Below are 15,515 nucleotides of genomic sequence, written 5' to 3' on the forward strand. Positions count from 1 at the left end.
AGGTTTTTGTTTGTTTTTCTAAAATAGGGTTTAAACTTTGATTCCATTCACAGAGGCACATGCTGGGAAAAGAACCCAAAAATCTGTTTTAGATTTACAGACAAAATACACATTACACAAAAGAAAACTCACCGTATTAAACCAAAACTTCACAATCGGTGCATGATAAAATGCGTAAAATTTCTGTGTAATTGGAAGTTTTTTAGGTTTTGCTGGAGTCTCCATATCATGCTTTTCTAAAGCATTGTCCAAGATCCTTATTTCTTTAAATACCTCCTAAAATGAAAGGACAGTTAATGTCACATACAGAAATACATGCTTTTGGACATTAATTTTAACTCTTGCTTTGATTTTAAAATATAATTAAGCTATTAATATCGGTTTTAATATCTCCCCCTGCCTCACATTACCATAGGTATTTCATCTGCTGCATTCTGGAAGTTGTTTTCACTATCATCCATTGCCATTTGATGTGCATCTTGAGACTGAGGAATATGTGACATTTCAGCCTTGGTCTTATATTCCAACAGCAATATAGCAGGAGGGAGTAAAATACTCAGTATCACCTAGAAAAGATGAAAACTAAGTGCAAATAGTTCACAGCTATATTAAAGTATCAGAATGAAATAAGAGAGAGAATATCCTCTGAAAATAAATTATCCAAATTTCACTTGGAAAAAAATAGTAGACAATTATTAGTTGTTACTACTTATATACACACTTAAGAGGCTATGTATGATACATATACAATATTCCTTAACTTGAAGATATAGCAAAGGGAAGAGTCAACAAATTCCAAAATTAAAAGCCACTAGAAAGAATGTATTCCAAGCCTGAAGATCCAGAGATATTCTGCTTGCACTCTGTTCATTAATCTACTCCCATGAAACTTTGTACTGTCAAGGTGTATTTAAAAAGCATATAGCAGGTTATGGTTTTGTTGGTGTTGGATGATTGGGGGGGGGGAATCTTTTGTGGTTTTTTTTTTTATTTTTTTATTAATTTATGGTAGAAAAATGAGCTAAGGTATGGATGAGGAGAGTAAGTGAAAGCTATTTGTTGTGATTAGCCAGTTGCAAAGCAAGCAAGAAAATGGTTAATCAGTTATCAAACAAGATTTTAGTAGGTCACAAGTTAAACAATGCTTGTAGATATTTTGTAGGAAAGTTTTATTTCATTATTTTCCTGGCAACAATTAGGTTTTGGTACACCATCTCTAAGAAATAACCAGCTCCCATATTTCAGTTGATCGGTATCACAAAGGGCACCATTGGAAAGCCTATCCCTGATTTGCCTACCCTTATTTAATTCTGTGCCCTGCTTTTGTTCAATATCTTCCTCCAAAATAGGATATACACAAAGCTTTTCTACATCAGGCCTTATGTGCTGCCTGTAAAAAAAAGCCAAAATGCATGAAACTATATTCTTACAAAGGGCATTCTATTTTTTTTTTTACCACTATGCTTTTATTAGTGGATTAGTATTCACATGATCTCTTTAAGCCTGTGATTAAAGGCTACTTGCCTGGGTTTTGCCTTCTACATTTCTGTACCTTATTTGAAAAGATAATAGAGTGTCAAAAGAAGAGTTTTCAATAAACACTTCCAGTTTTGATTATGTTATAGAAGACTGTTTTACAGGATTTATTAATATAAGTTATAGTGTTGACAGCTTTACACTAATAGCAGTTAAACACATGCTTTCTTTCCATTTAAGCATGAATTCCGTTTATCCTTTTCACACCAATAAACTACGACAATGCTTACTTTGTACCATGAATTCTTCCTCATGTTCAATCTTCCCATCCACATATCTGATAACAACATCTGTGTACAAGTATGTGCTACAAACGGACGAAGCCTTGATGACACTGCTAGCTTCAGACAGGTCGAATTGCTCCAATTTTTAAGCTCATAGGTTAGTAATTTCATTGCCATAGTTTCATCTTGTCGGAAGGACTGTTCTAACAGTTCCACTGCCAGTTGACCAAACTCGCTAGAATGAAAAAAAAAAAAAAAAAATCAACAAAACGAAATATAGTATCTATAGAAATGACCTTGAGGTTAGCTTGAATTTTCCGGTACAATCAAATTCCCAGTAGCATAACTTGAAAGGACTATTACCTTTCCCTTCTACACAGATTCACTGAAAAGTGATTTTGATCTACAACGTGTAAATCTGTGACTGCTATTAAAAGCATATGCAGACTACAAAACAGCTGTTAAAACATGCAAGGAAATTACATGGAAGTAAGTAAATGACACACTCAGTATCATTTTAATTTAACTATAAATCCTGACTTGTAACAGCTCTTGAGGGAGAGCAGTATCTAATATAAAAATTCTACAGGGTGAAAAAGAATTATCTTCAAGTGTGCCAATACAATTTTGGGGTTTATTCTTATATAGCCCAGAACTTTTATTGTAAATTTCAAGGCAAGATCTTTAACAATATAAATGTAATTTACTTAGAATACTGTTTCAGTTCTTCTGAAGTGTCATCAACAAGGTCACTTTGTTTTGCTTCATATGCCATTGAACGGTACACTTTGCAAGCAACTAAGGCTTTTGCCATGGATTCCTCCCCATGCTGCCAGAAGAAAAGGGCCATCTTCTGCCTCTTCATTAACACTGCCCAAAGTAAAAGCTCATTGAGTGGATAAGCAAAACGTCTTGTTTCAGGATCATCTATGTCTACGATTTCATCTTTGGTTCTTTTCTTTTTTCCCTCTTCTGCACCAGTGTCAATCTTTAAAATAAAATCAGAAAGTCAGATTTTAAATTTCTGAACTTGGTCATTACATAACTTGAAATAAAATGCTTAGTGATCCAATACCAAATTACATATAATTATAGAAAGAAAAAAGAACCTCCGAAGACTTCAAAAGCAGCTGGAACTTTTCTTCAAAAATTTCATTTGAGTCCAACTCACTTTAGTAACTGGGAGTCTGAATTACTTTGATTTATAGAGCAAAAGCAAAGCAGTTAACTACATACAAATGAGGAAACTCACGGAGACTGCTTACAGTAACATACGGTCAAATCTTGCTCTATCTACAAGCCATGTGTGTCCCCCCCCATTGTTAGAACAATGCCAAAGATAAGCTTTTTCCTCCCTATCAAAGCTTATCCAGAAGACTCTACAGAACAATAAACACACTACAGAATCCCATAAGCATGCTAGACAGTTCATAAACAAGTACAAAAGCAAGGCTGAAATTCCAGCTTGTTAAGTCAGTAGAACTGCTGCTACTCATACTTCAGGTGCACCTTGATTTAAACCAGGTTCTCCACTTCTAACTACTTAAAGTAGACCCCACCATGTTCCCTTCACACATCCACACCTTTGGTTTGTATGGCTGTGCTGTTTTGATGAAGTGATTATGGCGCATTTTTTCTTTCTTGTCTGCCCTGTTACCAAAAGGCTCATGGCTTTTACACATCTGAGGAGTAGTATTTGAAGGATTTCGCCCAGATCGCTGCAAGAAGAATAAGGGGTCAGGGTTCGGTTTGGTTTCTTTACTCTTAACTATTAAGCATTACAGAATAATCTGTTAATATGTAGATACTTAGTTGAGCAATTAAACAGTTACTGTGCAACTGAAACGGTGAGGAACTTACATAACAACAACCACCAAAATTTCTACTGGATATTTAACAAGTTCTTTGTTATGTTTTGTTTTTTTTTAAGAAGTCACATAGTAAACAGTTCCATTTGTTGTTTTACAAGAAGCCAAGATATCTGCAACCCAAGCCTGGTGAATCCTCATGTTTAGTGCCCATTCTTCCCCTATGAGTAGGGACAGTGGAAACAACAAAGAAGGAATTTAGATGTGTTAGAATAAGAAGCAGAAGAACAAAATGTTTTGTTTATCCTCAACAACAAAACAGCTACCAGCTACCCTCATAGGCCTTACTATTACCAGTCCATTGACAAGAGCAAAACAATATGGATTCGATTTTCCTCCAAAATAAATAGTTTTTTTTTTAATTGAGAATACATGAATCAGCATGTTGTGTTATCCAACTGCCACATACCCGATTATTCCCGCTGAGACTATTGTATATCGCTCTAAAACGTTTTCTTGTATACGTGCATCTATAGGTTCCTCCCATCAGATATTCAATAACCAGCCCCACATCAATCAGGTTGATTTTATATCCTGGGGGAAGATTTCCCTGGGAAGACAAAAGGCATTTTTAGTTTTCCTAATTATAAACTTAAACTGCTTAGAGTGTTTCTACATGTTATATCATGGCTCTAAATAAAAAACAAACCCTTCATGACTTAAAAAAATAATCTATATGGCTCCTTATTTATGAGTTTCAAAAAAGACAAGGTGATAGCTTCTCTTTTGCATGATCTCCCCTAGTAAAGTAGATGTTCATCTGTGGAGGGGGTCACAACAGGGAGGGATGGGGGACTGGGGGATAGGACACAACAGAAAACTTTTTTTAACAGCCAAAACTACTCCTAGCTGGGAGTACCAGCTTTCAATCCCCTCAAGAAGGAAAACAGTCATAAGTTAGATGAAAAAAAAAACAACACTCATCGGGTTTAACATCTTTCTGGCATTAGAGCACTAAGAATGCAACAGCAAATGTTGTAAAGAACAGAATGCCTGCAGAGGTATCTTATTACTTACAATAAAACCTAACTGATAGAACCAAGATTAAATTAACAGTGAAACATGAGAAATTATTTAAAAAAATAATTAAAATAAAACAAAACAGAAAACCCCACAACTTCGGTAGTTTGACAGATTTTAACTTTTTGTACAAATTTTTTTTACTAATTTTTACATTACAGCATTACCTGTTTGACATCCCGAACAAGATGAAAGAGCGTTGGGTTAGTCGGCCCTTGTTTCTTTATGATAAAAGATAAAGAAAGTGGGGAGAAATTTGGAATGAGAAATTAGAGTGCAATTACAACATGAGAAGATTACAGCAGAAACCAAATATTTTTGCATGTTGGCTCAAAAAAAAAAAAGAGCAAAAACCCAACCCAAAAAACTCCCAGTTTTCAAACAGTAGCCATCAAATAAATGCAAATATTTCATACAACTGTATTAGCTATAGACTATTTCCTTTTCTGCTGCATTTTACTTCCGTTTTAATTTGAGACATAAATAATACACCCATAGTTCGTCCACAAAAGGGAAAAAAAAACACCAGAATGCAAACAGCAACATTATGGGGTTTTAATATTATTAAAAGATGTAATATTAGAGAGACAAGTTTTAACAAACACTTTAATTTACAGGAACACACAGAGACTGATATTCACATTTACAGTGTTCCAGGATTCACAGCAAAAACTCCCTTGATTTTTAGATTTTTAGTGTGAATATTCCCTCTTTTTACCAAAGCGGATTGTTCTTCCTTCTCTGATTTCCTGCGAGTTCATGAACTGTTACACTTTTTGAGATACGGTTACTCTAGCTCCCACACAGAACTCAATCAAAAGCACATCAAGTGTGCAAAAGCAACACTATAAAAGGTTAATTAAAAATAAAAAGCTAAAGATGATCACATGGACTCCTTTACAGACCTTTGTTAGTTAAAAAATACTTTTCTCCCTTTTTTTTTTCCTTCAAAAGCAGATAATGAGAATGTTAATGTAAGCCTGTGTCCCATTTGTGTACTACTCACATTAAGCATCTAACAGGACAAAACAAACAACCTTCCATCAAAATTTGTTAATGTTATACAAAACAACCTTAAAATTCTTAAATCAAGACCTACAGCAACAAAATTTTTCCATGTAATATTTATAACTCTGCAAGTTCACAACATAAACTATTTTTACAACTATTATGATCATATGATTACATCATTCTGCTATAGACAGAATTCATCTTATGAAGCCATAACAATACTATCTATAGACCTCATGTTTTGTGCGCAGGTTTCACCCATCTGACTTTCTCTTGTTCTCTTCCCCACTGTGATTTACATATTTCATATGCTCCATACAAGGCAGCAATCTTGCTTTAGTATCCATCCCCAACATCAAAGACAGATGAACATCCTGCTGACAAACTCCACTTGTGGTACCATTTCTGGAGAGCCAGAAAGCAGCTGTGGCATTACAAAGCAGCCAGACAACACACACTTCTCATCTCTAACTTCATATGAAGGAGCCTTCCCTACTAACACTCCATGGCTTTCAGACTGGTGCACAACAAGCAACTAAAAAGCTGTTCTAAAAGTAGCCTTAAAAAGCAATTATTCACTTACTGTGTTATAAAGCTCTTCCAGCCTGGGAATTGTAAGAAATTTGTGCATGCTTACTCCATTTTCAATCAGAAGTTTCACAAATGCAACTCTATCCATCACAAGGGCATCTAACATAGCCTGTTCCAGAGAGCCAACCTATAACAAATAAGTAACAAGGTAGAGCCTGGAGAGAACCAAAGAAACGGGGCATCACAAAAGTAAGTGTACTTAGATTACACTGAGATCAACCTCATTAATTTACAGGGATGGGGAAACCTTGTATGTCAAGAACTATAAAGATGCCATCCTCAGTTCAGAAAAACCCTGAACTTAAATTACAGAATGAGAGAGTCTTCTGAAGATTTAATCAGCAAGTTTTATATTCTTCCCATTGGCATCTCCTACTGATACAGCAAACAGGACTAAGCAGACATTTGGTTTAACATAGTTAAGATGTTCTCATAGATTGATACTGGATAAAACACAAATGCATAAAATACGTAAAGCCCAATTTGCTTCAGAGACAAATGCTCAGAACCATCATTGCTATCAACAGACCTTATAGTATGTACTTTTGACTCCACACTCATATAAGACTGTTTTATTTTTACAGTAGCATGTTTTATTTTTACAGTAGCATGGGAAAAAGGCAAAATGCACAATGTAGTTTTCAAACTAATTTGCAGGCTACAAGAAACAGACATTTTTTCCTCCCCTTCAAAAGACATTGCAGTGCTGCCAACAGTGTCTTTTTGCTAGATGTTAAGAACTTCCTATGACCATGCAACTGTAAGGAAGAAAAGAGCATCTGACCAACATGCATTCAGCTTCCACCTTTTGCAATGTCTTTGCTCCCCTAGTTATTCAGAACACTTAGCACATTTCAAAAATTTTGGACCATTTTCAATACACAATAACAAAAGAGCTGCAGGACTGTGCAGTATGCAAGAATTACTGTCCTCAAAATAAACGTGTCAGTATTCCGCAGCCTCTCTCTACAAAAGTAAAAGGATTTATTCTTTACAGTAAACTGAGTTCCTCTCTTTTAGAAAATATCATTGTGCTTAAACCTGACCATTACATACCAGCCATTGCTGCCCATAAACAAAAACATGATTTTTGGCTATGTCAACTCTATCCCACGCAAGCGTAAGAACAAGCTGGTCAAATGCAGATGCATTCGTGCCTTAAGAAGCAAAAACAAGGAGAGAAAAGAAAATAATTAAAGTGCAAGATAACATTCTTTTTCCCTACAAAGGCCAAATCAAGCAATCCACCACAAACCTATACAGTATGTTTTACCATTTATGACATAGTATGGTATTATGCAACGTGAAAACATAGTAGATAATTATTTTCTTAAAAACCAAACATTTCTACAGAATATAGTATTTTATAAATACTCCATTATATAAACACTAAACAATAGCTCTTAAAATTAGAAGTCTCACCTTTTAACAATGCTGTAAGTATTGCAACATCAATGTCCTGATGTTCATCTGACCCAATATGAAAAACTGTGATCTGTCCAAAAGAATAAAATGGGGAAAACATATTTTTAAAGTTATTTTCAAGCAAAGGTGACTGGCTCTAGTCTTTTATGTCAGGAGCTAAAATACATTAATAAGTCACCTTATCTTCAATGCAATTTAAGCCTATGCCTGATTTAAACTTAGCTTTAGAGTGCACTCATTTTTTTTCCTGACTGCACGCCACACAAGACAATCCTTTATGAGAAAAAGCGTTAACAGAAACCCTTGACATTCTTCAACCAATTTGAACTTCTTTTTCTACTAAATTACAATTTTCTATTGTCTATAAACACCACACAGTACTCTTCACACCTCCAGTTCATTCTAGATTATGAGATTAACCTGACAGCAAACATGTTCAGCCAAATATGACAATTTTAAACCTCAAAACAGCACAACATGATGTCCAAATGAAACACCAGTACCTGAACTCAGGCTACGTATAGAGCCCTATAAAGTGCTTTTGCTTAAAAGATATATTTAAAAAAAAAGGGGGGGGGGGGGAAGGAAAAAAAAAGAGGGAAAAAAATTTCCCAGCCTTTTCAAAAATCAAAGCAAGAAAAAAAAAAAAAGGACAACAACCCAAATACAAAATACATACACATTATAAACAAACTGTTGTATGAAAACAAACAAACAAACAGGCTTGGAAACAACAAACTCAGATTACCAGAAATAATGGCAAGAATTAAGTCTCTCAGCCATGAGATAAAGTATACATGAAAATTGTATTTGTCTATCTTTTACACCTGAAAGATCCACTATGTTCAGGAAGGATTTTTTTAATGACTCTTGATCATACACAACACTGAAACACAATTTAGTATTACACCCACCTTGCATAAAAAAAAAATTATGGCAAGATCTACTTACAAGTTCTTTTTTTTTCATGCATTCCAGGAGTGTCTGAAACAAGTGAACTGCTTCACTCTGACCAAAGTTAAATGTCTTTTTGATGGTTGAAATGATTTCAGGCTCAGCACCCTCAGGAACATTCCTGAGATTGCAACAAACAAACAGGAAAACACATTGTTATATATGAACAGTAAGAACACCACCACATGTAACTAGTTGCAACATGTCCATTCAAAGTCCTTGGTATCTATAAGCTTATTACCGTGGCAAAAAACTTGAGTAACCTTTAGACACAAATACAAGTTGCTCAATCTACAACTTTCTACTACTACCTCAGAGAAGTAACTCGGCTTCTTTGCCTTTCCTTCCCATATCCTGTTCTGAGATAGTCTCAACTAAAAGATATTGACACAAAATATTAAGTACTCACTCCTCTGATGAATATGACCTGCTTCTGATCTTACTATGGACAAAGCTGTTTGGTTTACTGCTACATTAGATCCCTGCCTCCTGGCTCCAAGGCAACCCCTGCAATGAGGACCCAATATGTTTAAGGATTTATGCAAGTCTCAGTTCAACTAAGTATAAATCACTAAGTATTGTGGAGCCTAATCAAACCCCTTTTATTATTTGAAACTACGCTTAAAACAGTGTTTTCTACACTAAACAGAATCATGCAAAAAAATCCAGCTTTAAGTCTACTCAAAGAAACAACATAGAAACTCTTTCTGATCCTGTGCTGGTTTTGGGTGGGGTGGAGTTAATTCCCTTCATAGTAGCTGGTGTGGGGCTGTGTTCTGGATCTGTGCTGGAAACAGTGTTGATAACACAGGGATGTTCTCTACTGCTGAGCAGTGCTTACACAGAGAACACCTTTTCTGCTCCTCACATCACCCTGCTAGCAAGTAGGCTGGAGGTGCACAAGAAATTAGGAGAGGACGCAGCCAGGACAGCTGACCCCAACTGATCAAAGGGATATTCTATAATATCTGATGTTGTGCTTAGCATGTAAAGCCAGAGGAAGGAGAAGGAAGGGGCAGGATGTTCAGAATGATGGTGTTTGGAGCCCTGCTTTCCTGGAGATGGCTGAACACCTGCCTGATGAGGGGAAGTGGTGAATGAATTCCTTGTTTTGCTTTGCTTGCATGTGTGGTTTTACCTATTAAACTGTCTCTATCTGAACCCACGAGTTGTCTCACTTTTCCCCTTCCGATTCTCTTCCCCATTCCACTGGTGGGAAAGTATGCAAACAGCTGGGGTTAAACCAGGACAGATCCCTTTTCAGGAAAGTTACTACTATGTAACAGCCACCTGCATGAAAATATTTCCATTCAATGTAGTCAAGCGGTACCTTCAAGCAGGTTGGTAACATACCACTTTATGTTAGTTATTCTCACATCTCTGGAAGGTCCAGTCAGCTCTGACTTGTGTTGAGTAACACTCTGTTGTGTGCACTTAAGAGTCACATGTATCATTTAAGTTACTGTGGCTTAGTTAAAATTTGAAGCAGGACATTTAAACTGACAGTTGGGTCCTCTAGTTACAATGGTGTAACAAAACCACTGCACACAACTGAAGATACACAACAGATGTTTCCCCTAATTTGGGATACAGGTGTGTAGACTTTTCCTACCCTTTTTGTAGGTATGGCTCAAGCAAGCATATGCTACAGAATCTGGCACAACTGCCACAAAGTATGTGGGAGGAACCTAGAACTGTAAGTCTTGGTCTTTAGCTGGAGCTATTATTGCAGCCAACCTGGAAAGCTGCATCACAGGCAAGGTTACACTCCCTGCTTTTAGCCTTTGTCCTTCCACAGAAAAAGCACTTGTATGAATTCATTCAGGAATGGTCTCAAAACCCATCTGCATATGACTGATAGTTCATATTTAGATAGAACTTACCCTCCCTCCTCGGTCTGCTTGTGAACATATGCCAATATATCTGCAGCTCTACCAGTTCCTTCACATACTACCACTGGCACTGGAGGACTTTCTTGAAGGAAGTCTAAAACCGTGAGTATGACATTGGGGCCACCTTCAAATACAAGTGCCACCACAGGCACACCTTGGCCAATTCCTATAAAGTTGCAAATAAACAATAAAAACCAGACAATGTTACAAGTATATTGGGAATGCTAAGATTGATTTTACATATTTAATAAATCAAGTATCCCCTTTTATTGAATAAAAATTATAATGCTGCCTGTCAGACATTTTAACTGGTGCTAACGCAGAGTTTCAAGCACTGCTTATACTTTGGGCTGAGAGGAAAGCACTGCAAAGAAGCTGATAAATACAATGGAATACAGTCTACAAAACAAACAGAAGAGGTTATTCATAGATAATCATATTCCTGAAGTAGTGCAGAAAAGTGAACATTTTTCTTTAGGGAACTCCCCTTATACCTTCCCCCCAAACAGTTTCCAAAGATGACAACATGTACACAATTTGCACAGTCACATGGAAACCCTCTACTGACAGGGAATATCGCAAAAGCATTCCCAGAAGAGAAAAAACATAATTGCTCCATAATTGGGAACACACAAAGTCACAGTTTCTTTGCACAAACACAGATGTTTTACAAACTCAATTGCCCTACTGTGAAACTGCAAGTCATCAGTGTCAAAACCACAAATCAATCAGACCAGTCAATCCTGACAACATACTAACAACTCAAGTGATGTATATTTACTTTATAAAGCAAAAATTGACATCTTCATTCAAAAGAACCCTCCTCACTGGTCCCAGAGAAATCTTAAACGTACCAGCAATATCCGGGGTCCAAAGCAGCAGTTGAAATTTGCAAACAATCATTCAGACTTGAAAAAAAAAAAAGACTGATTTTTCTATTTTCTCATTCAGGTGTTTGGTGGAAGTATCTTCTTCATTAAACATAGTAAAACTCAGCCCTCAGGCATCAGAATTACTTACTTGCATGGATCCGTTGCAAATTAATAGTTTTTTCCAGTTCTCTCCGCAATTTAACTTCTGCTCCATACTTTCCAACTGTTCCATCATCCACCAGAATGAAATGGGAATGGAGGTTATTTAAGACATTCAGTTTACTTAATGGGTTTAACAAAGTTTGATATGGAGCAACCACCTAGAGTATAAGCATACAACAAAGTTCTTTATTTGTAAAGATTCAGGTTTGTTTCTGTGAAACTTCACCTTTTTGGTGGCTTAACAAGAAACATGTAAGCATGCCTTGGATCAGGACACACCAAGAGCTGCAGGTCTTAACTTTGTGCAGGAAAGCAGGTAACAATCACAAAAGGATTCTGTTCTGAAGAATAACAGGAAACATCCTTTGAAAAGATGTCTTTAGAGAAAACCTATGTCTGTTTTTCCCTAAAGTAGCATTGAAGACTCTGCATCAATTTTTTTTAACTTATCATCCTATGCAAATATGAATTCTTTGTAATACATTAGCATTTTTGTTACTTGATTCAGTAATAATAGAGGGGGAGGGAAGAAGGATTAAGTACTTGAGAACAAGCTCTTCCTCTAGTGCATTTGCATTTTGCAACTTGTTTACACTCATCCTGCATAACCCTCAGATGTCAATGTATCCTCATGGCAATTATTCCAATGATGCAGAGCAAGTGAAAACATACGCTTGAGCAGATTTGTCAAAAAAAATGTCAGGTAAATCGTTATTTCAGTTTCAATTAGGTAATTTATCCTTACGTCTCTTCCAACAAGGTCATTTCTGTTTTCAATCACTCCCCATGGAGCAATCCCAATAGTGCAAATCTTTCGAGATGATCTGGAAGCATGTTCTCTTAAAGCATCACCAACATGTTTTGCAACACCTGTTTGTGCACAAACAGATTTCAATGTATTGAATGCCGCATCTTATAAAGAAATACAACTTTTTACTAGTTAACTGGGCCTTTAAGGATCTGGGAACTTACTTGATGCAACATCAAGGAAAAAGCACCATACTACATCTACTAGAAGGAAACAAAGTACCGATGCTATGTATCAGTAATTTAATGAAACAAACATGAGCCAATCAAGAAACAGTTTCCAGTACATTACTGTACTTGGTTTAATTGTGTTAAGTTTCTTCTCTTGCAGTTTCAAAACCAAACACCACCCCCCCCGCAACCGAACAAAAAATGCCCCAAACGCCCAACCTTTCACCTTTGTGTGGTTTGTCTTTGCAAGACAGAACACCAGCCCACTTCCAACTACAGGCGTTCAAAACGTATTATTTTAATTTCACTTGACCAAATGCACACAAATTTACTCTGCTTTAAGATGAAGCTGTGTAGCCATTAAAACTTTGGCTCATATAAACTGTAGTCTAGTGAACTGCACACATAGAATCATAGAATCATTAGGGTTGGAAAGGACCTTAAGATCATCTAGTTCCAACCCCCCTTGCCATGGGCAGGGACACCTCACACTAAATCATATCACCCAAGGCCTTGTCCAACCTGGCCTTGAACACTGCCAGGGATGGAGCATTCACAACTTCCCTGGGCAGCCTATTCCAGTGCCTCACCACCCTCACAGGAAAGAATTTCCTTCTTATATCCAATCTAAACTTCCCCTGTTTAAGTTTTAACCCGTTACCCCTTGTCCTGTCACTACAGTCTCTAATGAAGAGTCCCTCTCCAGCATCCCTATAGGCCCCCTTCAGATACTGGAAGGCTGCTCTGAGGTCTCCACGCAGCCTTCTCTTCTCCAGACTGAACAGCCCCAACTTCCTCAGCTGGTACCTCTTTACCTGTGTTCACTCCTCCAGTTATAATCCAGGCTCCTGTTGTTACTGCAGCTTTAATGAGACCTTTGCCAAGCAACTGTTTGATGCGTGGGTGAAGTTCAAATTTCTGCATGCCCCCATGTACAGATATAACAAGCTTCGGCAACTCCATCTGCCATTCTTTAAGCATAAGTTGCAGAATAGCTTCAGGCTTCGTGTCATACGACAATCGCACATACTGAAGGCACAAAAAGAGTGTTAAAAGGTTCTTAAATCATCACAAAATCACTGTGTAAAAAAAAGAACCAGGATTTCAGGATATATTACCCTATTCCTGATAATGGAAATGTGATTCACATCCTCAAAACACATCAGCAATAAATAAACAAGCACAGAATTAAGGACAAGACAGTTAACAGTTCTGAAAGCAAGTTTTTTGAACAGGAATGACTACAGAAAGATTATGTTACTCCATCCTATTGGCACAGTGACCTAGAAAAATAAGGCTTCATGAAAGCACTGGATGGTGTCTAAATTAGATGAAATCCAGAAATATTTCTAAAAGTTAAACCATATGCTGGGGAGAAGCTTGCATGTCCCCTGCAAAAAGTTTTACAGAAAGACAGCAGCTTGCTTTTTCTTCCCTATTCCTGGTGGGAAAGAAAACTACATTCTTTAACAGGAAACTTCAAAACTAGCAGCTTTTTAACTCACTGTGTTTAACAGTGGAAGACTAAGTAGATGGATGATCAGTTAAAAATACTTCTGCATCTTTAATACAAGCTGTTCAATAGAGGAGGGGATATCACATAGAAATAGAACCCTACTTGAATCTAGTTCTAACTAAAAACAGTCACTATTCCAATAAATAGGTCTGAGCAACCCCACTAGCATCCTGCAGAAGCACAGAAATGAGTATACGCAGCTTGCTATTTCTGTACTGGTAGAAAAGGATTTGCAGCAATTTTAAGCTATATTAAGCATACAAAGAACTCATACACTGCTATTACAAACATGAAATAACTCTGTGAAGAGCCCTTCTCTTCACAGAGATGATCTGACCTAGAGTGCTGGACCATCCTTCGGGACTCTGCTGGCTGCATAAAGAACACAGCTCCCTCACTCAAGCACTTCAGTTCTGCCATAGGAGCCACACTGTATCAAAACCCCTTGCAGCTTATAACTGTATAAGCATTAAATTATTTCTAGAACTAGAAATCTTTTACAAAATGGTTGTGGAGAATGAGTCAGAATTTCCAGTTGTCTGTGAATTGAGAGTTGGTTTTCAAAGCTCAGATTTATTGGTATGCTTGTTTTTAACTAAGTCTTCTCCCAAAAATCTTAATTACTCTGATCAGCACAATCATGCTTTAATCATCTTGACCATGTCTATTAAAGAAGCATATTCCACATCTGCCCATAATTTTAAATTATTTTTCAGAGTTTGAAAATGATGAAGAGAAGGTTAAGATAGCAGATGTCACTTAACACATGCTACAAAAATTTAATAGTAGGAAGCAAGCAGCACAGATGAGTAAGCTCTATTTTCATGAAGTTTGAAACAGTGACACTAAATTCTTAATGTAATGTTTTGCTGAAGTGATTATAAATTCTTATCACCATTTACAATTTGAGGGTAAGTTTGTACATGAATACAACTAATCCTGATAAATCTGGGCAACTTGTTATGAAAAATGAATGTTTTAAAATGGAAATTTAAAAGAATTCAGATCACAATAAAAAAATACTAGAAGAGGCTATTAGCTTGCCACGATAGGGGTGACGTTTTCAGCCTTCAATTTCAATAAAGTTGAATGAAGCATACACCACCCCTATCGACATGTTTAGAGTAAGAAAAAAGCAAACGTCATACATGCCTTAGCCCTGTAAGAATGAGAGCCACCTTGAAAGTTGATGACGCCATAAGCATCAGTAGAGGTCTGTTCTGTATGTTTTTCCACTGACCATTCTTCTACTTCCTGATTATAGTTTTCAGCCAGCTTCACATCGGAGTATTTCATAGCAAGACTTGCAGTAAAACAAGCATGTTGCCTGACCAAGCGACCGCAACAGCACCTGCACCCAACCATATCATTTAGAATACCTAAGTAATTATTATTATTAGAAAAAGAGAATAACTTCTTTCATCTATAACAGATGCATCAGATTTAGAAAGCAAAGATTCTAAATA

General features: G+C 36.7%; 2 protein-coding genes across 2 annotated transcripts in view; one reads left to right on the plus strand and one right to left on the minus strand.

Annotated features, from left to right (window-relative positions):
- The window catches only part of LOC130592441 (nicotinamide riboside kinase 2-like), a 136,432-nt gene that overhangs the window by 43,483 nt on the left and 77,434 nt on the right, over positions 1-15,515 (plus strand). The window lies entirely within an intron of this gene.
- Positions 1-15,515, minus strand: part of TRPM7 (transient receptor potential cation channel subfamily M member 7) — a 58,690-nt gene that overhangs the window by 19,539 nt on the left and 23,636 nt on the right. The window contains exons 4-19 of the mRNA XM_057396591.1: positions 15,202-15,400; positions 13,349-13,562; positions 12,301-12,425; positions 11,542-11,713; positions 10,513-10,687; positions 8,627-8,750; positions 7,673-7,745; positions 7,307-7,407; positions 6,243-6,377; positions 4,816-4,869; positions 4,038-4,178; positions 3,344-3,478; positions 2,468-2,748; positions 1,767-1,995; positions 411-566; positions 133-276 (exon numbers count right to left, since the gene is read on the minus strand). Coding sequence (XP_057252574.1) covers positions 133-276; positions 411-566; positions 1,767-1,995; positions 2,468-2,748; positions 3,344-3,478; positions 4,038-4,178; positions 4,816-4,869; positions 6,243-6,377; positions 7,307-7,407; positions 7,673-7,745; positions 8,627-8,750; positions 10,513-10,687; positions 11,542-11,713; positions 12,301-12,425; positions 13,349-13,562; positions 15,202-15,400 — 2,458 coding nt within the window. The remainder of the gene's footprint in view (positions 1-132; positions 277-410; positions 567-1,766; positions 1,996-2,467; positions 2,749-3,343; positions 3,479-4,037; positions 4,179-4,815; positions 4,870-6,242; positions 6,378-7,306; positions 7,408-7,672; positions 7,746-8,626; positions 8,751-10,512; positions 10,688-11,541; positions 11,714-12,300; positions 12,426-13,348; positions 13,563-15,201; positions 15,401-15,515) is intronic.

The sequence above is a fragment of the Pezoporus wallicus genome, unplaced genomic scaffold (genome assembly GCF_028554395.1).
Source record: "Pezoporus wallicus isolate ANWC-B61680 ecotype Strahan unplaced genomic scaffold, APGP_CSIRO_Pwel_v1 contig_3952, whole genome shotgun sequence".
Taxonomy (NCBI): Eukaryota; Metazoa; Chordata; class Aves; order Psittaciformes; family Psittacidae; genus Pezoporus; species Pezoporus wallicus.